The following is a 27638-nucleotide window of genomic DNA, read 5'->3' as shown; positions in this document are numbered from 1 at the left end:
CTTCTCATCCAAGAAGCTTCCTCAGTTCTGACTGGACTGAAGAACAGAAGAAGCTTCTTGGATGAGAAGCGAAATGACTTCAAAGGAAAACCAGAAAGTCCAGCTGCCTCTTGAAAAAAGCATCTTTGATTGTTCTGACTTTCCGGAAATTTCTCCATAGTTCTAGGTTGCTTTTCTCCTTGATGAGTTCCACGCCTTACTTCTTGTCCTAATTTTTCTTTGAGGATGTTTCCCTTCTCATCCAAGAAGCTATTATAGCAATATAGCCAGGGGTGGGATGCAAAGTTTTAAACTACCTGTTCTGTGGGCGTGGCCAGGTGGGTGTGGCCAAGTGGTCATGTGACTGGGTGGGCGTGGGGTTTTTTTTGGGGGGGGGACTATTGGGCCTCAGGGAAGCCTCCTGGGTGAAGCAGTACAACAGCGAGGCGGGAAAAATCAGCTGTGCCACGTGATTTAGATTAGCTAGAAAGCAAGAAATCGGATGATTTCCTGCTAATCTAAATCATGCGGCACAGGTGATCTTCGAAAAACAGCTAATATTGGTGGGGGGGGAAAAGGAAACACCTTGATCTTCGGAGTGAACTAGTTTGCTTCCAGCGGATCTTCAGAGCTACCGGTTTGCCCGAACTGGGCCGAACTGGTAGAATCCCACCCCTGAATACAGCTGTATTGATGAGTGTCCTCTTGCTTATTGATAAATTTAGCCTGCGGTCAGCGACATCCTATCTTTTCCCTCCTGCCCCAGCTTACCTGCATGGGAAAACAGAGCACCTGGTTCCACACAGGGTTGGTGTCTCCGAGAATGACCTTGGTCCTTAGCTGGACGTAATTGAGAAAAAAAGCAAATCAATCAAGGGCAAGCAGGCAAAGTAAGAGCCCAGCCGAATGTCCCCTTGACTTCCAAATCTTGAGTGCCAGGGTCACAAGGGTAAGGTTTATATATTGGGGCTCACCTGTGATGATCAAGGATCATCTCCAGGTGTCCAAGCTTGAAACCTTTGGGAAAGGGGGATGTTTCTTTTGTCAAGCTAACTTGTATAATGGGCTAACATGTAAACATGCGCAGGCAAGGAGTTAATAGCAATATCCCTTAGATTTATATACCGCTTCATGGTGCCTTATAGTCCTCTCTGAGCAGTTTACAGAGTCAGCCACTTGCCCAGCCCACAACAATCTGAGTCCTTGTTTTACCCACCTCAGAAGGATGGAAGGCTGAGTCAACCTTGAGCGGTCAGGATCGAACTTCCTGGCAGTGGGCAGACTTTAGCTTGCAATACAGCACTTTAACCATGCACTGACATGTCTTCCTTCCTTCCTTCCTTCCTTCCTTCCTTCCTTCCTTCCTTCCTTCCTTCCTTCCTTCCCTCCCTCCCTCCCTCCTTCCTTCCTTCCTTCCTTCCTTCCTTCCCTCCCTCCCTCCCTCCCTCCCTCCCTCCTTCCCTCCCTATGATTAGAATGCAGTATTGCAGGCCAATTCTGCCCACAGCCAGCAGTTCAATTCTCATTAGGCTCAAAGTTGACTCAGCCTTCCAACCTTCAGAGGTGGGTCAAATGAGGACCCAGACTGTAGGGGCAAGAGGCGGACTCTGTAAAGCGCTTAGAGAAGGCTGTAAAAGCACTATAAAGTGGTATATAAGTCTAAGTGCTATTGTCCTTCCTTCCTTCCTTCCTTCCTTCCTTCCTTCCTTCCTTCCTCCCTCCCTCCCTCCTCCCTCCCTCCCTCCCTCCTCCTTCCTTCCTTCCTTCCTTCCTTCCTTCCTTCCTTCCTTCCCTCCCTCCCTCCCTCCCTCCCTCCTTCCCTCCCTATGGTTAGAATGCAGTATTGCAGGCCAATTCTGCCCACAGCCAGCAGTTCAATTCTCATTAGGCTCAAAGTTGACTCAGCCTTCCAACCTTCAGAGGTGGGTCAAATGAGGACCCAGACTGTAGGGGCAAGAGGCGGACTCTGTAAAGCGCTTAGAGAAGGCTGTAAAAGCACTATAAAGTGGTATATAAGTCTAAGTGCTATTGTCCTTCCTTCCTTCCTTCCTTCCTTCCTTCCTTCCTTCCTTCCTTCCTTCCTTCCTTCCTTCCTTCCTTCCTTCCTTCCTTCCTTCCTTCCTTCCTTCCTTCCTTCCTTCCTTCCTGTTAAATGCAGCATTGCAGGCTAATTCTGTCCACAGCCAGGAGTTCAATCCTGACCCGCTCAAGGTTGACTCAGCCTTCCATTCTTCTGAGGTAGATAAAATGAGGACCCAGATTGTTGGGGGCAAGAGGCTGACTCTGTAGACCACTTAAGAGGGGGCTGGAAAGCACCACGAAGCGATGTATACATCTACGTCCTATTGCTGTTTGTGACTCTCCAGTCCTCACTAAAGATTTACCATTGTTGGCGTGTGTGTTTTGAAGAGTGTTATAAACATACTATGCCACCTGCTAATAGCGTATAGTTGTCCCTTAAAAGTAATAATTCTGCTAAGAAAAGCAAACCCTCAGTTTGCGTTACACCCACCACTCGTCCTCCAAAATTAACTTCCAGAGAAGGGTCCACAGAGATGCTGAGAGGATCCACAGGTGGGGCCGTGAAAGGTGTCACTGTGTCATCTTGTACTGCAAAGAACAACAAGCATCAGGCTAATGAAAAAGTAAGGAAGAGGATTATTTTTAGTATCCCACTATATTAAGGTGTGTGTGGGGTCGGGGGTGGGGGAATTATGTGGTCTGCTAACTGCTTGCATGTGGCCCAGTGGTGGGGTTCAAATTCTTTTACTAACAGTTCCGTGGATGTGGCTTGGTGGGCGTGGCTTGGTGGGCGTGGTAGGGGAAGGATACTGCAAAATTTCCGTTCCCTCCCTCCCTCACTAACCTGCTTTCCAGCTCTGTTCTCCTGTGCAGGGCAACCAAAGGAGACCCAGCCAATCAGCTGGGACGGGAGGTGGAGAATACATAGGGGCAGGGCCAGTCAGAGGCGGTATTTGCCAGTTCTCCAAACAACTCAAAATTTCCACTACCGGTTCTCCAGAACTGGTCAGAACTGGTTGAATATCCACCTCTGATGTGGCCTCTTGCAAACAGCGGCTTGTCTAAAGCAGGATTTAACCTGAGCTGTGATAGGAAATGGAAAGCAGGGCTGTGCAAGACACTAGGTGCATGTGAAATAGATTAGGAGAGCCTTCGTGACTGTAAGTGTAATTGTAAATCCCATAATTGGTTGAGTCTTGCTTTGTTGGCTTGTCCCACAATCAGGATGCTCTGGAACAGTTCCAAGCCCATAAAAGAAGTTCCCTTATTGACGATAGATTGTCTACCCCATTTAAGAACTGGATGCCAGACTAAAGAAGAACATCTTCATACCATCATACAGTTAAATTGGCAGAGTTGACCTCCCACTGCCTTCAAAATGCTTTGGAACCAAGTATGTTTCAAGATATTAGGACCTGTGCAGTCATCAGTCAAGAACCAAACAATAATCCCATTCAAGACCTGCCCAGCAAGATAGCAATAAATGGGTCCAACCAACTGCCATCGGACAGTAGAAGCTCCGAGATCACTTCATTAACCTTGACAGGGGAAGCACTGGCTGTCGGGATTCCAGCGATTGCCCTAATTAAATCATGAGCCTCAAGCCAAGCTTCAAAAGAATCCTAAAGATTTATTAGGAGCAGCATGCAGGCATTACCCTAAATGAAGCCAACTCTGGCATACGTAATTTATAGTCACCTGTGACCCTGTTTCCCCCTCTCCCCCCTGGGTTTGTCATAAATCAGATTCTCCAATGAAGCACATTCACGAGCCGGGTGTCATCAATCACGTTCTCCAATGAAGAATTTTCGTGGGCAGAAGATCCAGTAACCTAGCTACAATCTTTTAAAGATAAGGGTGGAATGTACTTCTGGCTTTAAACCGATGTACTGCTCCTTCAGTTCCCACCCCCCACACCATTTATGGCAACATGAAAACATGCATAGGAATGTTTTACGAGTGGACATTAGCGCTGTTGCTGTTACCTAGTTTGAGTAACGAAACATCGGCCTAAAAACAACCAAGCTCAGAAATCGACCAAGGACCCCCTGATATTAGGACTTCTGCTCCCTTACAGGAAGCAAATTCTCTCCAGTCTCCATTGGCTCTCTGGCTGAATGAATGATCCACAAGAACCACACATGGTCAGAGACACTAGAAATGCCACCCCTTCATTCTTGCACCCGCGGCAAGATTCCTGACTTTGGAAGTGCCATTGGTTTCCTCAGTAGAACAACGGGGTTGACCTGAGCACCTACTTTGTGGGACATCTTCTGCTCGGTAGATGTACAGCTGGAGGGAGGCTGTGCGTGCAGCTGGCACACTTGCCAGCTGTAGAAGATTGGATTCTAAATCACCAGTCTCTGCTGGCCGGTCCAAGTCCTACAATAGAGGAGAGAAGGAATCGATCCATCTGTCAGCTAACCAGCTGCAACATTGCCAGGTCTCCTCCAACAAAAGGCACTTGAATGTTCTAGATTCTGACGTGATGATGTGGTGTTGGACAAGAAGATCGAGGTTCCAGTCTATCTCAAATCAAGGAAATTCCCTTAATGACTTTTTGATCATGAATCACCGTCTCTAGCCCAACAGAGAGGTTGTGGAGAGAATTAGAAGGAAGAAAAGCTATGAACATCACTCTGAGCTCATGGGGAAAAGGAAGAGTGCTGGTGAAGAAGTTGGACTAGGTAGATAGGTAGATCTTGCTTAACAACCACCATAAGGACTGGCAATTCCATTGCTAAGTGAGAGGATCATTAAGTGAAACAAAAACATTACATTTAACTAGCCCACAGTGGTCATCTAATGAGCTTCATGGCCAAATGAGAACCTGTCAGCCCCACTGAGTAGACCGGACTAGAAAAATCAACTCCACAGAATGACTAGACCTATCTTTTTGGAGAGTCCTTCCTTCCTTCCTCCCTCCTTCCCCCTTTCTTCCTTCCTCTCTCCTTCTTTCCTCCCACCCTCACTTCCTTCTTCCCCTTCTCAGTCCCTCCCTCCCCTTTCCTTCCTTCCTTCCTTCCTTCCTTCCTTCCTTCCTTCCTCTCCTCTCCTCCTCTCCTCTCCTTCCTTCCTCCTCCTTCCTTCCTCTCCTCCCTTCCTCCCCCTTCTTCCTTCCTCTTCTCTTTCCTTCCTCCCCCACTTCTTTCTTCCCGTCCTTCCCCCTCCCTCCCCTTCCTTTTTTTCTTCCTTCCTTCCTTCCTTCCTTCCTTCCTTCCTTCCTTCCTTCCTTCCTTCCTTCCTTCCTTCCTTCCTTCCTCCTCCTCCCTCCCTCCCTCCCTCCCTCCCTCCCATCCTTCCATTATTGCATGCTATTTTTTGGTCTAATGAAGATATAACCCTAATACAAATACTTTTATTGATGCCCAACATAGTTACCTTTCCATTTTTATCAAACTGTTTAATAACTAGCATCATCTTTAATTATCCTAGATAATGATTTTATATTGCTGAGCATCAAAACAATAAGAGCTTTACCGGTGCACGATCCCCAGCTCCCAGGACACAAAGGGTGACCTTCACGTAGCCCTTAAATCCAGCATTGAGATTCACTGGATCATAGAGGCTCAACCATTTAGAAATCATAGCATGACCTAAAGAAAGAAAATAACAAATATACTGACCCACACTTGCCTTTGTACTAAATTGTTCTCAGTGATCCCTACTGAGATCCATACAGCCAAATCTAATTGATTATTCAGCCATGGGACACAACGGGATTTAGGACTCCCTGGTTGGCAGGAACTATTCTTGTGTTTGGTCTAGTCTAGTGTCAGGATTCCATCAATCGCCCTAATTAAATCATGAGCCTCGAGCCAAACTTCACAAAACTTCAAAAGATTTATTAGGAGCAACACGCTGGCGTGACCTGTATGAAGCTGATTCTGAGATACGTAATTTACAATCACTTATGACCCTGTTTCCCCCCACCCTTCTGGGTGTATCATAATTCAGATTGTCCAACGAAACACGTTCATGGGCTGGATGTCATCAATCACACTCTCCAATAGAGGGTTTTCACACCCACAATACCCGGTTGCCTCAGTTACAATCTTTGTGAGATAAGCTTGGAATGTGCTTCTGAGTCCATTTGGCTAGATGGTTCTTCTTCCTGTGGAAACAAAAGCTGACCCTGCTGAGACCCGAAGGTGGAGATTGATGACATCAAGCAACGTGGATTTACTTCTTTTGGGGAATGTGACTTTTGGGGGCTGTTTCTAACTTCCAATATTATGTGGTGTAATTCCGGGTTGTGTCAGATCCGGAATTAGAACAGACTTTGCCAATTTGATGCCTTCCTAAATAAAAGAAATCGTTTTGGAAGATGGACTTTGCTCTTTTCTTTTTAAATGGATTTCATCACTTGAAAACCTGACACTGGTTGTCAAAAAGAATTTCAGAAGAAGGCAATAGCTAACTATCCTAGAAAAAGCTGATGGCCACAAGTCATGGTTTTGGGCACTACCCCAGCTGGAAATAGATTTGGTCAACCAGATTGGAAGAACATCTAGAGTCAGACTTTCCAAACTTGGCCACTTTAAGACTCGTGGACTTCAACTCCCAGAATTCCCCAGCCAGCCATTCTGGGAATTAAAGTCCACAAGTCTTAAAGTGGCCATGTTTGGAAACCCCAGCTGGAGAAGACTACAAATAGGTGTCATGTGACAAGAAAAACCTCACATCCCCCATCCCACATGCCATAAGGTAAGAATGGAGGACATACCTGGAGAGTCATATACAAGTCCCATCTCAATCTGCAAAAAGAAGGAATGGCACAAGTCACAAGTGATGGTCCAGGAAGGAAAAAAACCAACAACCCTAAGCTATAATAACATTATACAAAATGATAATTTTCCAATGGAATGGTACAGTTTGGATTTCTTTTAAAAAAACAGGAAGACTGAACTTTTCATTGACACTGGAAATAGAGGTCGTTACAGAAATTATTTGAAATATTTAGAGATGTAAGATAAAAGCTTGAAGTTCTAATTATTATTATTTTAGAATTCTACTGCACACAAAAAGTTGGAAGTTTATTTCTTTCCTCTTTCTCTTCTCTTGCTCCTATCTGCCCTTCCCCAGATTTGGAAAGATCAAGATTAGATATTTTATGGCGCTGAGTGTTTCTAGGGGCAGGTTGGGGGAAGGAGATACAATAACAGAATAACAGAGTTGAAAGGGATGTCGGAGGTCTTCTAGTCTAACCCCCTGCTTAGACAGGAAGCCCTACACCACTTCAGACAAATGGTGATCTAATCTCTTCTTAAAAACTTCCAGTGTTGGAGCATTCACAACATCTGGAGGCCAGTTGTGCCACATATTAATTGTTCTAATTGTCAGGAAATTTCTCCTTAATTCTAGGTTGGCTCTGTCCTTGATTAGTTTCCATGTTTGGTTGACAGGTTAAATGTTTCGTTAACAGGTTAAATAGAAAAAAAAATGACCTGGTGATAGGATAATGTCAACTCATAAAACATTACTATGCCTATTTTAGTGGTTGCTATAAAAAGAGGGGGGGGGAGGAAGGAAATCTGGAAGAACAGTTGAAAGCGAAAGTACATCCCAACTCTTCTCTTTAAAAGATTGTAACTAAAATACCAGAGTTTTTTTCCCGTGAATATATTTAATTGGAGAATATGAATGATGACACCCGGCCTGGGAACGTGCTCAATTGGAGAATCTGATTTATGACATACCCGGGGGAGGGGGGGGATGACTGAAAATTACATATGTCAGAGTTGGCTTCATACAAGGCAGTGCCAGTATGTTGCCTCTAATAGATCCTTTGAAGTTTTTTGAAGTTTGGCTCGAGAATCGTGATTTAATTAGGGCAATTGCTGGAATCCTGACAGATAATAAGTAAGATAGCAGAGCAGAAAGCATAGATTAAGCATTGTCAAGAAGTCTACCAAATAGGTAAATTTGGTCAGCAGTAAAGTAGCGGTAGCTCACCTTAAAGACACCAATGAATGCATCCGCTCTGACAGACCGAGAGTTCAGCACCTGTTCAAGATCATGTAGAAATTCCCATTATAATACTTTATTGTTATACTAATGGGGGACCACAGAATAGAAGACAAAAACCTGGAGAAGATAACAAAATACAAAAGCCTGCAAATAGAAGTGGAACAACTGTGGTTGCAAGTCGTGGACTACCTGCAATTGTTACACAGATTGTGCTTTAGTCTGGCAAGATTCTGGTCTGTAAGTGAGCAACCATAAAGAAACTACTTGTAAGTAAACCATCATGTCGTTCTTGGTTCCTTGTGACTGACATTAATCTCGCTCATCCGCAACGCTGCACTACATTGTACTACTCAAATGGGTAGGAGGATTTTAATTCAGCTGCATCTCTTTCGTTCCTCCCCTAAAACTGGTTTTTCAATTTAAATATTTTTCTGTATGTGGGATATTTTGTTTTGCTCCGTTGAGATGAGAAGCAATTATGGATTTTTTTTTTCACTGAAATTGTCATGCTGATAGAATCCAGGATTATTCCACCCACCTCCATTTCCAGAGAGTTGGAATAACGTCTGAAGGCCAACTTTTAATTTGTCACCTTCTCCCCATCAGTGGCTCTGTTGGACTCAAGATAGCTGCACTTGGATACCATTTTCAGGGTTGTTCCCGCTGCCACAAGGCAGCTTCATCCGAGCCAGGAGAAATATTTCATTTGCATATCCAAAAAGGACACACAGAAGTATGGTATATAAAATCATACATTGCAATGTCCTACCTGTCAATGAATACTTCAGCTTCAACCATAACAACACAAGAGCACAAAACAGATACAAACTCAAGGTTAACCGCACCAAACTTGATTGCAGGAAATACAACTTCAGCCACAGAGAGATCAATGTCTGGAATACTCTACCCGACTCTGTAGTTTCTTCCCCAAACCCCAAAAACTTTAACCTTAGACTGTCTACTATTGACCTCACCCCTTTCCTAAGAGGTCTGTAGGGGTCGTGCATAAGCGCACCAACGTGCCTACCGTCCCTGTCCTATTGTTTCTTTTATTTTTCTTATATGTACCCATTTCACGTATTCATAACTATGTATACACTTATACTTATTATCTTGTAAACGATTGACAAATCAAATCAAATCAAATAAATAAAGAGGCACTGTAAGGGAATTCGGAAGTCCAAAAAGAGGCCACGAGGAACAGACTTGGCTTGCTTACCTGTATGGTAATAAACTGATCAAAAAGGTGAAGAGGTGTCTCGTTGAAATTTTGAACAAAGGTCTACAAGAAAAGCAATCAAAACTTTCATGTTATTTTCTTGCCATTGTACACCAGAATGGACTTTAGATTGGCTTTTGATGACTATTTTAAAGCAGAGTCTTTACAAAGAAAGTGTCATTTTTTCGACGCCCACTTTTTCCCCAACGGAGATTGCACAGCAGAAACAGAACAATATTGAAAAGCAAGGATGTGAACACTGATTCCCAGAACCTGGTCGTTATCTTAAAATATTTTTCTTTCAGTTTATGATGATCAAGATCATGATTTATCACTTGTTGCCTGTATTGTACACTGAGAGGTGTAGCTACAGCTACAGTTCAATTCATTGCATATTAATTAGCTTAGTCTTTTTTTTTTTCTAACTGAGCCAAATGCTTGTGAAAAATCTTCAAATACCAGAAAATAATGTCCAGAATGCCAACCTCATTATAATATGGATTGTTTCCACGTTTGATTCTTGTCCTGAATGTATAATCTCCAATACTGACTTTCACCACCGGTTTGACGTTGTTTTCTTGCAGTTGTCTACATTCGATGATGATAACTCGCACCTACAAGGGAGAAACTGCTGGTCAGTCCCATCCTGCAATCATTCTCAGAAGATGCCCCATTTCATGTTCTGAAATTTGTCCAAAGAGTTCAGGAACTCTTGTGGGTTATCTAACTTTGTGCGCCAGTGGCCGGTAGCATGAAAATGGGATGTTCTGGGAGCTTCTGTTTCTCTTGAGGAAAACAGAAATGTTCATTTCCCCCAGGAATGTGTCATTCCAACTTTGGACCACCATACATAGTCTGTAAAAATTGGGATGATCATGAAATACCACTGAAGAGAGACACAGGAAATATGACCCTTTGGCAGCTATCTATATAAATTGTTCAGATTTTTGAAGGCTAGCTCTAGTAAGTTTAATACAAGAGTCCTAAAGAGTTGATACATTTCTGGAATTGTATTAGAGGTGGTATTCAGCAGGTTCTGTATTTTGAGTAGTTCAGAAAACCGGTAGAAGAAATTTTAAATAATTCGGAATACCACCTCTGACTGGCCCCACCCCCAATTATTCTCTGCTTGCCAAATCCCAGCTGATCGGCTGGGTCTTCTTTTGTTGCCCTGCACAGGAAAACGGAGCTGGAAAGCAGGTTAGTGGGTGGGGAGGGAATGGAGATTTTGCAGTATCCTTCCCCTGCCACGCCCACCATGCTACACCCAACAAGCCACACCCACAAGCCACGCCCACAGAACCGGTAGTAAAAAAAATTGAATTCCCCCACTGAATTGTATCATTGGGAACAACAAATAATTGCTTGTAGATTAATGAAAGTTTTCATAGTTTAATGAAAAGGGCTTAGTTTAATTAAAATTAGGACTAGGCGTAAGATGGTAGCAGTGTTCCAATATCTAAGGAGCTTCTATAAAGAAGAGGAATGGGTCAATCTATTCTCCAAAGCACCAGAGGGCAGGACAAGAAGCAATGGATGGAAACTAATCAAGGAGAGAAACAATTTAGATCTAAGGAGGAATTTCCTGACAGAACAATTAATCAGTGGAACAACTTGCCTCCAGAAGCTGTGGGTGCTACACCCACTGGAGGTTTTTAAGAAGAAAATGGACAGCTGTTTGCGTGAAATGATATACAATTCCTACTCAAGTAGGGGTTGGATCAGAGGATGTCCCAAGGTCTTTTCCAACTTTCTTATTCTGTTGTCATAGTACAGCTTTACGCTGTACTGGTGGGACCATACTTGAAATAAATGATTGGTGGTGTTCGGGCTTTATTCAAGATCCATTTCCATTTACAAGAATTGCTCTTACGGCAAGAATAACACCTGCTGAAAAACCACCAGTCCTCTCAATCTATTTCTAATTCTTTCCGGGATCAAGAGCTGAGCTGTTGCATTACCTGGAACAGTTGTTTCTTGTTGGAAAGCTCTTTCATGGTGGTTGATGTTGGAGCTGGTACTCGAGGCGCCTCGGTTTCTTTGAGAGTAAATTCTTCTGTGCCAGAAGCCTTGGCAAAGACAGGGCAACAGACTGGGGGGAAAAGGACAAGGACCACCATTATCAGTGGTGGGATTCAACACTTTTGACTCCTGGTTCTGTGCGCGTGGCTTGGTGGGCGTGGCAGGAGAAAGTTACTGCAAAGTCCCCATTCCCTTCCCACGCCTGGGGGAAGGATACTGCAAAAATCCCATTCCCTCCCCATCCCACTAACCTGCTTTCCAGCTCCATTCTCCTGGGCAGGGCAGCCAAAGAAGACCCAGCTGATAAGCTGGGACTCAGGAGGCAGAGAATAGATGGGGTTGGCAGGGCCAGTCAGAGGTGGCATTTGCCAGTTCTCCAAACTACTCAAAATTCCTCCAGAAGTGGTCAGAACCAGCTGAATACCACCTCTGACCATTATCAACATTTGCCCTTTAAGGAGGACATTCTTCTTAAGACCTTAAATATTCATTTATTTATTAGAATTATTTCTCACTTTGGGTAGATCAAGGCAGCTTATACAGCACTACGTCCTCCTAGTTTTCTCCACATTATAACTCTTGAAAGAAGAATGGGTCAAAATCCTCCAGGGAACCTCTATGGTTAAAGGCAGTCTAGAACTGGGGCCTCCCTAAAGCTAATCCAGACCCTTCACCAGTAGACCATGTCAGTTCTCAGGTGTGAATGCTCAGCGTCTTCACACTGACTCCTCCATTCAGCCCCAAACACACAAGAATCTGTCCTCCTGGAAAAAAATTGGTTCAAATATCCATCAGTGGATGTGTTATACTACAGGTAGTCCTCAACTTACGAGAATTGAGCCCCAAATTTCTGTTGCTAAATGAGACAGTTAAGTGAGTTTTGTCCAATGTCACGTTCCTTCTTGCCACTGTTAACTAACAAACAGTTTCAACTTTTTTACTCCAATTCATTAACAGGAACACACAGATTTTTTACCCATATCTCTTTTGATGTTACAAAACACCTACTTTCTTCTAAGCATGAAGAGCTCAAAACAGTCCAGACAAGGAATCAGACATTAAAATCCATGCAAATTCCATGCAATACATACTTTAGTACCCCCAAATAAATACACAATACTTACTCAACTTCTTTAAATCATGTTTTCTTCTGTGCGTAACCATTTTAGGTTCCGGCGGTGAGAAGCAGATTTTTAGCGTGATGGTGCACTGGAAGCATAAAATCACAAGAAACTCTTTTTAATTTGTCCGCGGATAAAAGCAAAATCTGGCTGTGCTTTTCTTTTCAAAGTATGGTATCTATCCCCATTCTGGATAGATTTCTATATGATGAGAAACATCAAAATTTGGGGGGACAATCCCCCTTTTCATGCAAATGTGAAGACAACTTTCTGCTTTAATATTGTGGAAATGAAAACAGAGGCAGTGAATAGATAGTTTCATAGCCGATTAAAAGTTTCCTGCTGGTATTGATATTGATAGGGGAAAATAAATTTTAGCAGCACCGAAGAGCGGCTGAATTCCACTAATAAACAGCAGAAAGCACTGAAAGAAACATTTCAACATCTTTATTCCAAGATTACCGTAACGTTGGTGGGCATCCAGTCTTCCTAGCATTTCACAGTGAAGCCCTTCAAGTTTAAAACATTATTTTTATTTCCTTCCCGACTTACCCCGGTTGGCTGCAGACTGTTATTTCTCAGGCTTTGATTTTTCTTTATCATCATAACATTTGGTTTTTCAGCTGCTCCTCCTAAGGCTACGTCCACGCTGCCAAAATCCCTAAAGTTAGGGAGAAGTGGAAAAGTCAAGAAGGCGCTTCCAAGAAAGACTGGTATGACATCTTAGGAGGAGGAAGGAACTTATAGGAGAAACTTCCTCACAATGAGAACAATATTACTCAACGGAACAGCTTGCATCCTGGAGTAGTGGGTACTCCATCGCTGCAGGTTTTCAAGAAAAGACTGGACAACCAATTGTCCAGGATGGAATAAGGACTCTTGGCTTGGACTAGGAGTACAAGACCTCCAAGATCCCTTCCAGTCCTATAATTGTACAAAAAAAAAAAAAGCACGCGATAGGTGGACAAAAGTGATTTGACAAAAGTGTCAAATCCAGTCTGATCTTCTAGATCATGGGTCCCCAACCACCGGGCCGCGGACTGGTACTGGTTCGTGGAACATTTCCTACCAGGCTGTCGGTTTTCTGGGTGCCGCCATCTTGTTTGACGAGAAAGTGCTTCCAGGTGAGCTTTTCCGGTTGGAAAGCGGCGTTTGGGTCCTGAAGGAATCCTCGCGCCTTAGTTTCATCGAAGGGGGGGGCTTCGAACGAAACTAAGGCGCGAGGATTCCTTCAGCATCCAAGGCAAGGCAAGCCGAGCGACCGTCCCGAAGCCGTCCCGAAGTGAAGCCCATCGACAAAGGTACAAAGGAGGAGTTGAAGGTGGCGGGGAGAAGCGCGGGATGGCTGGCTGGCTGGTCGCTTGGCTGCCTTGCCTTGTCATGCGTGCTGATGCTGGTACCGGGCCGTGGATCATTTTGTGATGCCGGTACTGGGCCATGGCACAAAAAAGGTTGGGGGCCACTGTTCTAGATGACTCGGCCATCAACCATAATATGCTACCCATCTCCCAGCAAATCAAAAGCTCTTGTGGGTGTCAAGAGTAGTTATTTAGAGATAAACTGAGATAAGGTAATGAGATAGATTTTGTTGGACTTTGGAGAATGAGAGAGTTATGTTCCCAAACTTGATGTCAGGGTTCCAACGGAAGCCCTAAACAAATCATGAGCCTCGAGCCAAACTTCAAAGAAATCCAATTATTTATTAGGAGCAACATGTCAACACTTCTCCTAATGAAGCCAACTTTGCCTCACGTAATTGCACCTCTTTTCCCCCCTCCCCGCTGGGTGTGTCATAAATCACTTTCCCCAACTGGAGTATCTTCGTGCCTGGTGTGTTATAAATCATGTTCTCCAACCAAGGGCTTTCTTGGGCTCTACAGACCATGCCCCTCCAATTGGATCAATAACCTGGGAGACCCCTTGGTGAGGTATTTTGACATTGTGGCTTTTAAGAGGTTTCACTTTCGTGAGGTGTCTGAAAGTGGGGTGGATCAAAAAGCGGAATATAAACTTTTAAAAGAAAAATTAATTCAATGGATTGTTCAATGCAGACCTTTAGATCCCATTTATCCACCTGCCTAAGCCAGGCATAAGGTCTCCTATTCAAACAGTGGGGTGGACTGGAAGACCTTTGAGGGACCCTCCAACTCTGTTATTCTATGTTTTACTTGACCGTAGGGAAAAAGTTACTTTGCTCCCAGTTCAATTGGAAGTAGGAGAAATGAATCGAGGAGAGGAGCAACCTAGAAATAAGGAGAAATTTCCTGGCATGGTATTGGAGTCTCCTGCTTGTGCAAGGGGTTGGACTAGAAGACCTCCAAGGTCCCACCCAACTCTGTTATTCTGCTATTCTGCAAACTTTTACTGCAATGAAAGGAAGTGAACTGGACAGCACTCTTTGGGCTGAAACAGAGAGGAAGATGGTTGGGGCTTAAGCAGCAGATTTGTCCCCATGTCGGACAACCTAATTATACAGATCCTTCTTTCCATCATTCACCTGTTTTGGATTTTTGTGCCCCATTCAAGGAGTTTAACGATGGCAAAAGAACTGTTGTCCAGAAGCTCCTGGTCCAGATACCACATCAAAGTCTGCAGAGCAAGCACAAAGAATAATCAACAATGCAATATTTGAAGGTCAGTTACTCGCTCTTGTTTTGGACAAATTCATAGCAAGCAAGACCGCCAAGCATTCTTTCTGCTGTCTATTCAAGATATTTATCTGCTACTTGAAACTGAATTTGATGCATGATCTTTCCTGGTCACTGGCAACATCTGGAATTTTGTGTCACGAAGAAGGTGACATCTGATGAATTAGTTGTCCTTCTAGAATTAATACCTTCATAGTCAGGGATATGTGTTATTCTGCAATTCCTTCTTCTGTATTAAGTATTGTGGAATGGCTTGCTGGAATAAGAGTTGGAAACTTGGCCCTTCTCATATATTAAAACTGCTACGTTATATTTCAAAGAATGTGCCATTAGCTTCTTCATCCTTTGAATGGCACTCCTTTTTTTTTTGTTATCTCGCATTCTTATTGGAAAGCACCTTGAGAGTAAGGCTTGGAGGTGATTGCCCCTCCCATAAGGTATAAAGGAAGTGCAAAGGTGGGAAAACCTTTGCAGGAAGCAACGTCGTTCTCTCTGATCAGTTTGGACTCTGAAAGCTCCGTGGTGTATTTGTTCTCTGTTAGGTTTTGGAAAGACTAATTGGGACTTTAGTCATTGACAGCATTTCAAGGAAGATGAGGTACATTCTTATCAGACGTCTCTCAAAGAACTTTGGCAAACATCCCTGGGACTAATTATAACCAGTTAAGACTCATTCTGGGCTGTGAATGACGATAATTCACAGCCATTGAACTAGAATAAAAGAGTTTTGGATTTTGTGTGTGTTTGTTGATGTCTCAGGAAGCCTTGGCTAGAACAAATATAACTCCTTCCCCTTTCTAAGTTCTTATTAAGGGACTTTTTTTTTCAAAAATAAGGAAATTAGAAGGGAACTAAGTCAAAAACTGATTTAGGATTAAGGAGGATTAAGGAGTCTGGGGAAAAATATAGACTTCGTTGATCCTAGCTCCACTTTATGGTATATCCAGACAGCCTTCTAAACAACAGTAAGAAAGATGGTTTGCTAGATTCCATTTTTTTCCAGGACATTTCTCAACTTCCTTGTCTAGTTTTACCTCATTCCAGATTGGATTCTGATCCTTCTGCACAACTCTTGTGCTCCTTTCAATGCCTAGGGGAAAAATAAGTTCCTGAGTCAATTCCAGCTGTTTCCTGATGCTTTGCCTCTCAGGAGCATAGCTCTGACAGGCAGCGTGAATAGCATGGCTGATCAATCAATTTCTACGTTCTTTCAAAAGCAACCACCTCTTTTTTCCAGGAGCAGATCGTGGACCTCTGGGATACATCGATCACAATTTTGGTGGCCTCAGATAAGACTAGCTTTACTAGAATGGGGTTCCAGTTATGCCAACCTCCAAATAGAGATGATGAGTTTACAAGCAAAATCTGGAAATGTTTATGCCTGGCGCAGAAGTAGAACACACCCAATAAAATCAGTAACAGATAGGTGTAAAATCTATGCTTAATAATACCTCTGAATTCTGTAGTGACATGATAAAAGATGAGCAGTCTATGATACTCAAACGTTCTGAATTTCTGAAGAGCACCAGACCCACATTTGAAACAAAAATGGCTGATAGGTCATAGTCACCGGGGATCTCTGAACCCACAATTTGTGCATCAGACAACTTGCATAATGACTCTAAACACACAATCCAAAACATCCGTTCACTTGCCCCACTCCACATGAGCAATTGATGATATCTTACCCAGTGGCAGGTAAACCTTCATGGTGAAAATTGGTAAGGAAATATACTAGTCACTTTTTAAAAACTTGGCCTGTATTAAAACAACAAAACAGCACCATTTGCCAACTTGAAGTTGAGTGTTCCTTAACTTTGAGATGTGTTAGACTTTAGTTCCCAGAATTCCCCAGTCATGCTAGTTGAGGAATTTGGGATGTTGAAGTGCACATATCTTAAAGTTGCTAAGGTTGAGAAACATTGCTGTAAGTCAGGGATCTCCAAACTAGGAAGTTTTAAGACTTGTGGGCTTCAACTCCCAGAATTCCTCAGCCAGAGGAACATGGTGGCTGGGGAATTCTGGGAGTTGAAGTCCACTTGTCTTAAAGTTGCTAGGTTTGGAGACCCCTGTAGTAGTAGAATAAGGCATGACTACCTCAAGAAGTGATGGATTGCATTAATGGAGCTATCTGATATGACTTAGCTGGGGCGTATGGGAGTTGTAATCTAATACATCCAAAAACAGCCATGTGGGAAAGACTGTATTCCTTAATTTGATCTAATGATCTTTACTCCTACTTATAGTAAATGTTCTCACTACTTGATAGAGTAGTAACTGTGGGATATTCTACAAATAGCGCAGATTTGAACGATGGACTACTAAAAAACAAAAAAAAATCTACAGAAAATGACCATATTTTCTTGAAAAAAAATAAAGGACAAACCTGAAAAAAGGGAACAAATCTGAAAGATGATCATAAGGATTTTAAAAAAATGATGTTTGTAACTTTGCTTTACGAAAGGAAATTCAAGCGCAAAACCAAGAAAATAAATAAACAAATAAGTTAAATAAATATAAAAGATAGCTTTCTGAAAGAAAGGATGGCCCTTTGTAGGAAAGGACGTATGATCACTGCAGTGATGCAATTAGTGCAAATTTGGCAAAATGTAAATAGGGTCTGTATTTGCCTACTTCCCTGGCTCTCCCGGAAGCAGGAAATGGCTATTTTCTGAAATATTATCCTCCCTGGCATTTCCCAAATTTGCATTCATAATCAGATAGAATTTTTTTTTACTGAAAATACAAGCGGATTGGCTTTCTAAGTTCCCCTAAAGTAAGATGTGGACATAAGAGGAATTTATTTTAATATGTAAAAACAAATGGGATTCAGATACGGCTTTACCTCTGAAGGTACCAACCACAAATGTGTTGGGCTGCATTGCATGTTCAGGAGGCACATGAGCTGACAGAATAACAATGTGCAGCATCTTTGGTTCTACTCAGGGATTTTTGCTCTCCAAAATATATTACTGAGCAATTTTCACACGTCTCTCCCTCCCTCTCTCTCTCTCTCTCTCTCTTTCTTTCTTTCTTTCTTTCTCCGGAGCCCAGTGGCCTGCGATTATTGAAGACCTCGCATCAGCTCTAGGTCTTCATTCCAGGATCCATTTGAAATCTTTTTCAGAAGGCCCAGTGCAAACGATTCTGGAAGTGGAACTAAAGAAATCCGATGTCACAAAGCATAAAGGAAGGCTATGTCACGAAGCAAGGCAAGAGATGTGAAGTTATGACAAGTGTAGGATGTGAAAAGTCAGCCCAGGTGCTTCCTACTGGCTAATCAACGGGGTTGTAAAATATGATTTAGAACAGTGGTCGCCAACCAGTGGCCCAGGGACCACTGGTGGTCCATGAGAAAATTTTGGTGGTCCACAGAGAAATGTCACCCCCAAAGCAATTAATCCAGGCTGCGCAGGAACACAAGGCTGCGCTGCCCACATGGCCGGCAGGAACACAAGGCTTGTGTCGCTTGCATTGCGAACAACACGAGGTAGTGAGGGGAGGAGGGAAAGGGAGGAAGGGGGCCCCACTCACCCCATGTGCCTGGCCTGGCCACCAGACTGCTTCTTTCAGCTTCTTTCTTCTTCTGCTTTTGGCTGCATGCAAGGAAAGCAGCAAAAGTCTTTCTTTCTCTCCCCCAAACTCTGCCAGAAATGAGTCTTTGAGACCCTGCAAGGCCTCCTGCTCCAAGAGGCTGTGACAAGTCTCACCAAGACTCATTTCTGACTGAGTTTGGGGGAGAGAAAGAAAGACTTCTGCTGTTTCTGCTGTTTTCCTTGCACGAAGCCAAAAGTCTCTCTCTCTCCCCCTGAGAACGGAGCTGGAGACGATATTCTGTGATCCCAAATAAAGAATGATCAATCGGTAGGAAAACGGGGTGGGAAATTTTCTTGCAGACTTTTTTGGGGATTTTCCCAGGGTCTGCGGGATTTAAAATTATGAGTTTGGTGGTCCCTGAGGTCCAAAAGGATGGTGACCCCAGTTTACAACTTAGAATAACAGAGTCAGAAGGGAGGTCTTCTACTCCAACCCACTGCTCAAGCCAGAGACCTTATCCCATTTCAGACACATGGCTGTCCAGCCTCTTCTTGAAAGCCACTTCCTCCCCAACTTCTCCCAAGATGAGCCCTATTTTTGCTGCAAAGCATAAAATGTTTGATGCTTCTTAAGAAATGTGCATCCAATCTTCTTAAAGAACAGAAATCCTTGATTGAACCCTGTGTGACTTTAGCTTTTAGCTAGTCCCCAGTCCTATGACATTTTCTTTTCTTTCAAAAGTTTAAATAGCCTGTTTGTTTGTTTGTTTTGTCTGGTTATGTTTCCTGCTTCTCTGCACAATGTGATTTTCATTTATATTGTTTTATTTGTTTCCTAGTATGATTTGATTGCTTAATAATAACCTATGACTATAACTAACTGTTCTATCTTGCGATTCTTGATGAATGTATTTTATTTTTTTCCTTTATGTACACTGAGAGCATATGGACCAAAGACAAATTCCTTGTGTTCAATCATACTTGGCCAATAAAGAATTCTATTCTATTCTATTCTATTCTATTCTATTCTATTCTATTCTATTCTATTCTATTCTATTCTATTCTATTCTATTTTATTCTACTCTACTCTACTCTACTCTATTCTGTTCTCTCCTGTTCTATATTCTATTCTATTCTATTCTATTCTACTCTACTCTACTCTACTCTACTCTACTCTAGTCTACTCTACTCTACTCTACTCTACTCTACTCTACTCTACTCTACTCTGTTCTGTTCTGTTCTGTTCTGTTCTGTTCTGTTCTGTAAAATAAATTCTATTTGATTCCTTGGCCAAAAATTACATCAGTAAAGACTGGATTTTGCATTCAGCCAGCACACTCCCACAATGAAATTCACTGGTTTTCAAAATACTTCTTTTTGTCCTAGAAACTGTTACCAATACTGTTTCAGCCCTCCAAAATTTTCATTGAGTAAGCAATGCCGTCTTATTTCTGTTCCTTGACCTGAACCTGAACCCATCCTTTAAAAATTCTTGATCATTTGCATCATCTTGGCCTTCTGTGTACCAACCACCCTAAAAAGGGAGGATTCAAGACTTTTTGCAGATTCAGGCTACTTGCAGGTATTATGCTCTAGTTATATACCCCTCCTTCCATTTTTTTTTTAAAAAATATTTAATATTTGATATTTTTGCCACTTAATTGGTCAGAGAGCTCTTTATGCAACTATACTGGTCTTGTGAGATATCTTTTCTTTTTTTCCCTTTTGTAGCATTGTAGTATTGTTGCAGCCCTAAATGTTCTCTTTTTCTACTTCTGCCATTTTACTTTTACAAGAGAAAGGAATGCTCAAGCAGTGATAGTTTGACATAGAGTGCCACACTGACACAGCCAGCATCCTTCGGTTTTGCACGGTTGACGTCAGGACCCCAGCATCATGTTTAACGTAATTCTTACTTAATGAAAAGAAAAGAGAAGAAAAAAGATTAAGATGCTGATATGAAAGATTTATTTAGGTTCCTTTGCACTTAAGAGATTTATTCCAGTTTTTCCATGTGAAGAGATCAAACTCCACAGGGCTGCGATGGGTCATCAATTCTGTAGTGTTCATGTTTACAGGTCACAGGATTGACTACCGTCGTGCACCCTTCAACAACTCCAATGCCGCCATATCTTTGAAGGGGAAAAAAGGGAGGCAAAGAAGGAAGAAGAAGGAAAGGTTATGGTCAGTCCAAGTTTCCAATACCATTTTCTGTCTTTATTTCATTTAAATAATGTACAGAGTATTTCTCCCATTATTGTAATCGCAGCTATAACTCTCAGTTCTGCTATGAGCGTGTACCTGTCCCAAAGGGGCCAACACATTCCTCAAGCCATTCTAGTCAAAATTGAGCAAAAAAAAACCCCATTCCCATGGCTGCCACCAGCTCCTTCAACAGGAGCTGTTAATCTAACAAGGCTCTTCCCTAATTGTGTACCAGCGCAATTCCGGGGAGCGCCACCCAGTATCGAGTCAAAGGTGATATATGCCCAGGTCCTTTGGCATGAGGCAAAAATGCTACATCCATTCCATGTTGCCATGGTTGGGTCAAAACTGCTTCTTCCCCACCCTTTAAGGACATCCAGTACTTGGCCTAAGAGTTCAGCTTCCGTCCTTCCTTCCTTCCTTAATTCCTTCCTGCTCTCTGTCTGTCTTTCTCTTTGTCTTTCTTTCTTTCTTTCTTTCTTTCTTTCTTTCTTTCTTTCTTTCTTTCTTTCTTTCTTTCTTTCTTTCCTTCCTTCCTTCCTTCCTTCCTTCCTTCCTTGCATCCTTCCTTCCTTCCTGCTCTCTGTCTGTCTGTCTTTCTCTTTGTCTTTCTTTCTTTCTTTCTTTCCTTCCTTCCTTCCTTCCTTCCTTCCTTCCTTCTTTCCATCCTTCCATCCTTCCTTCCTTCCTGCTCTCTGTCTGTTTGTCTTTCTCTTTGTCTTTCTTTCTTTCTTTCTTTCTTTCTTTCTTTCTTTCTTTCTTTCTTTCTTTCTTTCTTTCTTTCCTTTCTTCCTTCCTTCCTTCCTTCCTTCCTCCCTCCCTTCCTTCTTTCCATCCTTCCATCCCTCCTTCCTTCGTGCTCTCTGTCTGTCTTTCTTTCTTTCTTTTTGTCTTTCTTTCTTTCTTTCTTTCTTTCTTTCTTTCTTTCTTTCTTTCTTTCTTTCCTTCCTTCCTTCCTTCCTTCCTTCCTTCCTTCCTTCTTTCCATCCTTCCATCCTTCCTTCCTTCCTGCTCTCTGTCTGTCTTTCTTTCTGTCTTTCTTTCTGTCTTTCTTTCTTTCTTTCTTTCTTTCTTTCTTTCTTTCTTTCTTTCTTTCTTTCTTTCTTTCTTTCTAATACATGCTATCTCAATAAATGCTTGTAGCTTAACTTCAGAGAAAACATGCAAATTAATATATCTGAAGGTGGCCTGGAGCCTCTTCCAACCTGTGGCAGCAATGCAATCCATCTGTGCCGCATTCGCATCTGAAACAGTGAGCTGTGTTCCAAGTGGACCCAATGAGATGCTTTCTCCCATCATGTCTATCAAGACAAGTGTTTGGCACCACCTGTTTACCTAAGAAAAAAAGAATGGAAGGCTTGAAAGTTGAACCTTCAACCGAACCCAGAAATGGCATTTCTGTCTTTATGGCATCTAAGTAATGTACAGAGTATTTCTCCCATTATTGTAACCAGAGCCACAACTCTCAGTTCTGCTAGGAGAGTGTGATTGTCATGCTGTATTGAGAAACCTGCTAGAGTTGGAGGCTACTTATAGAAATCTACTCTTGAGCAAAGGTGACAAGTATACAAATTCTCCACATTTGCCGAATATCATAATATTTTAATGATTGTTTAGATTTGTAAGGATCCCTGATGATCCAACAACGTCTGCATTAGTACAGTCGGTGTTTCCTGGCCCAACTTAATGAAAACCTGGATTGTCAAAATTAAGCCGACAACGTTTCTCCTGGCATTGCTAAACCTTTGCAAGCGATGATTTGCTCAGATGTATAAAGAGTTTGATTACCATCTTCAGTCTCAACTTCAAAGGGCGCACTAAAGCATGCTCCTTGACATGCAGCCAGCATGAGAGAGAAAATGATCAGGCTGAAGAAGACTTTCTGAGAAAGGGAAAGAAAAAAGAAAAAAAATAAGCCATGAGAGTTCCTACTAATTGTTTCAGCAAGTGGCTGTTCAAATTCTTTCTAATTTCCCCTCCGATAATACAATGAAGTTCACGAACTTTGAAGCCAGCCCTCTGGGTTAAGTTTGCAATCTTGTGCAAGTGTGCATTTCGATCCCTGTTGCACAAGAGGGTCACCCTGGAACATCCACCTAGTAGTTGTCAGGGTGAAATAATTTTCAGTTCTCCACCCCCCCCGGAGGCAAATCTCTCCATTGGTATCATTGGAATTGATCTACCACCACAGATATGCTTTTCCCGCACATGGTTTCCATACCTTCTTCCATCTGGGATGCTTTGTGGGAGGAAAGTGACAATCCTGACTCTCTATTCCTGACTTGATATGTCCTTCATACCAAATAGTGAATTTCTGCATTTGTGTTTCTACCGTTAAAACTTTTAAATTGCCAGAAAATAAACTCTGATTTCAGTCCTTGGCCCAAAATTAGACCAGCAACACCTGGATTTTAAACTTATCTCACACACCCCAAAATGTAGTTCATTGGTTTTGCAAACAGTTCTGTTTGTCCTATCTCTATTTTGGAGTTGACATCTGACGACATCTGATCTTCATTTCTTTCTTTATTTCTGACTTTTATTGTACCTAGTTAACATACAGAGTATTTCTCCCATTGTTATAACCACAGCTACGACTCTTGGTTCTGCTGCCAGAGCGTGACTGTCCCAAAGGGGCCACTTCATTCTCCAGCCCTTCTCTTCTCACACCCAAGTCAGTTAAAGGTCCTCTTGCAAATGCAAAACAAAGCGTTTTACTTACCATCTTGGCTTCGGGGAAGACCCAGGGAGCTCTTGGTCGGGACGAAGCACAAGCAGTAGCACTTCTCTTGGAGGTCGGCAAGGAATCTGCTCCTCCAATTTATACAAAAACCAAGACTGCCCCTTGTGCATTTTTTTTTAAATGCTGAGTTAAATTTTTGTCAGAATAGCCACTGCCAGAAGAAAAACATTTGCTTGGTAAATAATCTGTGTGTGTTTTGGAGATGTGATAAAGAGAAAGTATTTGATCAGCTTTAGAAGAACATGGCTAGAACAAGACCAACGTATGGTGAGGTTGAAAGCCTCCTGCAGAATGTGGGATGTTGAAACAGTCAGGGGTGCAGCTTCCTCCCACCTTCTCCTAAGATGAGCTCTACCCATTTTGAGGATTGTAGCCCATCCAGCAATTAGTTGTCCACTCTTGAGCGTGGGACTTACTCTCATGACTTTCCAGGGAAGGAAGAATTAGGCATTTTAGAACTTTGGTGGTCCTGTCTTTAAATGGTTTTCCCTCCATCCTTTTTATATCTCTGTTCAAATCTTCAATAAGGCACTTGACAGAGTAGACTTGCTTTCCCTGCAGGCTCTTTCTCTCTGGGTTACAATCTCACATATTCTTGCCCGCTCGCTCTCTGGCTCTGCTCAAGGGGAACTGCTTACTCTCCCGTGGTTTTCCTGAGGAGATCTCCCAAGTCAGAACGGGGCGTTTTAGAAATGTCCTCTCTTATTACGGCTTTCCCTGCAGGCTCTTTGTGGGTTATCCTCAGGGGTTGCTCTCCTGCATTAATTCTTCCCACTTGTTCTCTGGTTCTGCTTGGGGGGAGCTGCGCATTTTCCCTATGGATCTCCTGTAGATCTTTCTGTTAAATTCCGTTTAATGTCTTCTTTCGTAATCGGATGTTGTTCATGAACTTTTGGGGAAAAGCCCTTTAGGTTAAGTTTACAATCTTGTGCAAGTGTGCATTTGAACTCTGTTACCCAACAGGGTCAATCTAGAACATGATAGTGAGAGTGGTGTTGAATAACACACGACCAGCGTACAGATACACTGAATAGTAAAATGTGGGTTTTACTTCCAGTAAATGGGTGGGCCCAGACTTTGAACATCTGTGGCCAGGTCTAATCTATGGCACTCTGGGGACAAGAGTCAAAGTTCCAGGTTGCCCAAGAAACTCTCACCTTGCAAAGAGGTTGGTTGGCTGGTAGGAGGTTCGAGCGGCCACCTCTGTCCGAGTTGAAGGCCACGTCAGAGGTGGTCTGTGCCTCTGAGTGACCCGAAAGCCGATGTTGGGGATAGGAGGGTCTGGGGACCTTCTGTACGGTGCCTGTGCCAGGAAGAGTTTGCTATGGAGGTGGCTGAGGTGCGTAGAAAGGCCGAGGAAGGGTAGAGACGGGAAGGTTACAGGCTGCCAGGATGGCCAGGTGCAGTTGGTCCCCATGGATGGTTTGGAGGTGCGGCACTCCTGGAGACACGAAACTTTGCAGGCCGGTGTTGCCTGTGAGCAAGTGTGCAGGCAGATGGGGGAAAGGAGGCTGGATCCAAAGGCTGCTCAGAACCGGGGTGGCCATTCCCGAGATATTGGGAAGGCTGCTTCCTAGAGCAGGGGTGGCTATTAGGATTGGGCAGCCTGGAGTCGGAGGGCTCAGCTTTTCTGGGGTCTCTGTGTTATGCGCCTGATCTGTAAAACACACATCCAAAGAGGAACAGAAGTCAGGCACCGTGTTTTCTGCTTCTATCAGGGAACCTCACTGGTCCCGTACTGGATCTCGGTCCCCCCAATGTCCAGGGAGGGGCCAAGCAGACCTATTCCTCCCCCAGCACACCTGGCCCAGGATGAAAGGGAAAGAAAAAAAGTGGGAAAGAGTGGAGCCTCTCCCCTCCTTTTACAACGTCCTTGGAAGGAAGCAGGGCGGCTGAGGGCATCCTCTCGTTTAGCCCCGAGTCCCATCCTGAGTGGATTGAGAGATGGAGCCCCGCCTACACCCTGCTGACCTCAGGGTCCTTCCGAAGGAAAATACTTGGGGCTCAAAAGCAGGGACAACCCCCCCCACAAGGAGTGGATATCCCTGCTAACCTTTAAAAGGGGCCCAAGCGGTCTTCTTGGCTCCAGAGAAATAACGCAAGGCGGTTCAGCCGGATCTTTGGATTCCTGTTTTGTGATGCCTATTTCTTTTCCTCCCCCCCCTCCCTCATGAGTCCCCCTGCCAAACTTTTGATGTGTTCTGATAGGATGAGGGAATAGGATTAAAAACCTGCTTCTATCCCAAACTGCACTGGGAAACCTTTATTGAAAGTGGATATCAAACTCCCACTGAATATGGCGCCAAAGATATGAGCGCAATCCAAGGAAAAAAAGTCAAGAACTTCCCAAAATTATACTGAGAGATGGCTCACCCCATTGGTTTCCTTCCGACTGACTTCCTATTCCTATTTCCTTCCCTTGGGTAGCCCGTCCCCAAACGGTGCACGGTGTGTAATGCCGTATTTGCCGCTCCGTGGGATTTCTGGAGGAACAAGGGATCCGTCCCAGGAGCGAGATGGCCCAATTCTTTAAAATCGTGCTCCTCTTCTTCCAATTCAGATTCCCTCTTTGTATATTCAGCATATCGGTTAAATCATGAGAGAATATATTTTAAAGAGGAAAAAGGTGGGCGCCTGTTTGCTATCTATAATTTGTATTAATAATTATGTAAGTACAAAGCAGTACATTTTAGCACACGTCACTGCTTTGACGTCATTTCTGTTGGTGCAAATCTATTGAAAATTCCGACCCAGATTGGACCCTGCAACTCTATCCTGACACACCTCTATGCACCTTCATTTGGTTTCATTAAAATCATGTTCCTTTCATCCAATGTTCCCTTTAGCGTAATCTCGTGGCAGAGTCGGAGGTCTTGTTGTGCTCCCTGCTTCTGTTCCTAGCACCTGTGCATCACGAGTGTCTACAGGTGTGTTTGTGTGTGTCTGTGTACATGGGTCTCAAAATCTGCAGGATGGCAGTTGTAACCCTGCAACCCACCGATTTTGTCATCTTCATCTGCCCAAAATGGGAATGTTTGTTTAAACTGCTGGCTCTTTTATCCTAATCTTCAGATCTGGATTGTACTGTACGATTGTGCTGTATTTGGTTGGTCACAGTTTGGGGACCATAGGGTTGTTTTCAGCACAGTTGAATCGTCTTCTCTTCTACACAGGAAATGAAGGTTGAAGGTTCCTTATGACCCCCTTGATTTTTCATGCGAGAATTTGTTCCGTGATTTGAACAAATTAATGAACCCAACTCTCTAGTCCTCAAGTATATCTGTTGCTCCAATCTCCACATGCATTTTTAGGTTGTTCCATGGGAATAAATATGGATGGAATAGCGTTGTTGTGTCATCTCCCCTTCCACCATTTCCATGATATTATAAACCAATATGAAGTTGAATGAATGAATGAATGAATGAATGAATGAATGAATGAATGAATGAATGAATGAATTCTTTATTGGCCAAGTGTGAATAGACACACAACGAATTTGTCTTGGTGCATATGCTATACAAATAAGATGGATGGAGAGATGGATGGAGAGAGAATCTCGATAGATTGATAGATACATAGATAGATAGATAGATAGATAGATAGATAGATAGATAGATAGAGGTATAGATATAGATATATAAAATTGGCAATATCCAAAGCGTTGCTAGGTGGCCTTCAATCTACCTGTTGTCAAGAGAGGGACATTGTATAACTTTTAGACTTGTGTTGTGACTTTCCAGTTGTTATCAGCACACTTGAGTTGTACAGGAAATGAAGGTTTCTTATGACACCCCCATTTATTTTTCATACAAAGACTTCTGTAATTTGAATAAATTAATGAACCAAGATCTAGTCCTCAAATTTATCTGTTGCTCCAATCTCCAGATGAATTTTAAGTTTGTTCTATATGCACTGGAAAATGTTGTGGTGTTATCTTCCAGTATTTCCATGACATTGAAAACTTTATTATTCAAGACTAATAAAAGGCAAGAAAGAGACTAAGAAGCTTATGTGGAAGATTTATTCAGCTGCATTTACAGGTAAGAGATTTGAACGGGGCGGTGGCCTAGAGCTGGAGCTCTCGCCTCACAATCCGGAGGGTGTGAGTTTGATCCTAGGTAGAGGCAGATATTTCTCTCTCTGAGCACAATGAGAATAAAACTCCTCATTGGC

At 43.0% G+C, this 27638-nt stretch overlaps 2 protein-coding genes across 2 annotated transcripts in view; both read right to left on the bottom strand.

Moving 5' to 3' along the window:
• The window catches only part of FER1L5 (fer-1 like family member 5), a 68001-nt gene extending 51310 nt beyond the window's left edge, over nucleotides 1-16691 (bottom strand). The window contains exons 1-14 of the mRNA XM_087938742.1: nucleotides 16670-16691; nucleotides 16016-16071; nucleotides 14831-14922; nucleotides 12886-12994; nucleotides 12337-12421; nucleotides 11152-11282; nucleotides 9676-9804; nucleotides 9191-9253; nucleotides 7957-8007; nucleotides 6728-6758; nucleotides 5468-5597; nucleotides 4077-4114; nucleotides 2492-2589; nucleotides 751-819 (exon numbers count right to left, since the gene is read on the bottom strand). Of these exons, the coding sequence (XP_087794868.1) occupies nucleotides 751-819; nucleotides 2492-2589; nucleotides 4077-4114; nucleotides 5468-5597; nucleotides 6728-6758; nucleotides 7957-8007; nucleotides 9191-9253; nucleotides 9676-9804; nucleotides 11152-11282; nucleotides 12337-12421; nucleotides 12886-12994; nucleotides 14831-14922; nucleotides 16016-16071; nucleotides 16670-16691 (1104 nt within the window). The remainder of the gene's footprint in view (nucleotides 1-750; nucleotides 820-2491; nucleotides 2590-4076; nucleotides 4115-5467; nucleotides 5598-6727; nucleotides 6759-7956; nucleotides 8008-9190; nucleotides 9254-9675; nucleotides 9805-11151; nucleotides 11283-12336; nucleotides 12422-12885; nucleotides 12995-14830; nucleotides 14923-16015; nucleotides 16072-16669) is intronic.
• Nucleotides 16692-20462: 3771 nt separating this feature from the next.
• Nucleotides 20463-25012, bottom strand: LOC113445862 (small serum protein 5-like). The gene is made up of 5 exons (XM_026715246.2): nucleotides 24847-25012; nucleotides 23445-23530; nucleotides 22511-22604; nucleotides 21928-22057; nucleotides 20463-20649 (listed from the first exon to the last, which is right to left on the bottom strand). Exons 1-5 carry the CDS (start codon nucleotides 25010-25012, stop codon nucleotides 20541-20543), a joined length of 585 nt encoding a protein of 194 aa, XP_026571031.2. The 3' UTR covers nucleotides 20463-20540.
• Between the last annotated feature and the right edge of the window lie 2626 nt (nucleotides 25013-27638).

This window comes from Pseudonaja textilis, chromosome 9 (genome assembly GCF_049901715.1).
Source record: "Pseudonaja textilis isolate UNSWEBS1 chromosome 9, rPseTex1.2, whole genome shotgun sequence".
In the NCBI taxonomy this organism is placed as follows: Eukaryota; Metazoa; Chordata; class Lepidosauria; order Squamata; family Elapidae; genus Pseudonaja; species Pseudonaja textilis.
Note: the sequence above shows the minus strand (reverse complement) of the source record. Positions and strands in the feature narration are given on the sequence as shown.

Excerpts from the sequence above, each read along its gene's own strand:
- LOC113445862 (XM_026715246.2), bottom strand. The coding sequence starts at position 25,012 with ATGGCCACCCCGGTTCTGAGCAGCCTTTGGATCCAGCCTCCTTTCCCC. Across the intron at positions 23,531-24,846 it reads CCTGGCCATCCTGGCAGCCT|ATTCCTTGCCGACCTCCAAG; the intron begins GTAACCTTCCCG and ends TTGGAGGAGCAG. Across the intron at positions 20,650-21,927 it reads GGATTGCATTGCTGCCACAG|ATATGGCGGCATTGGAGTTG; the intron begins GTTGGAAGAGGC and ends TCCCCTTCAAAG.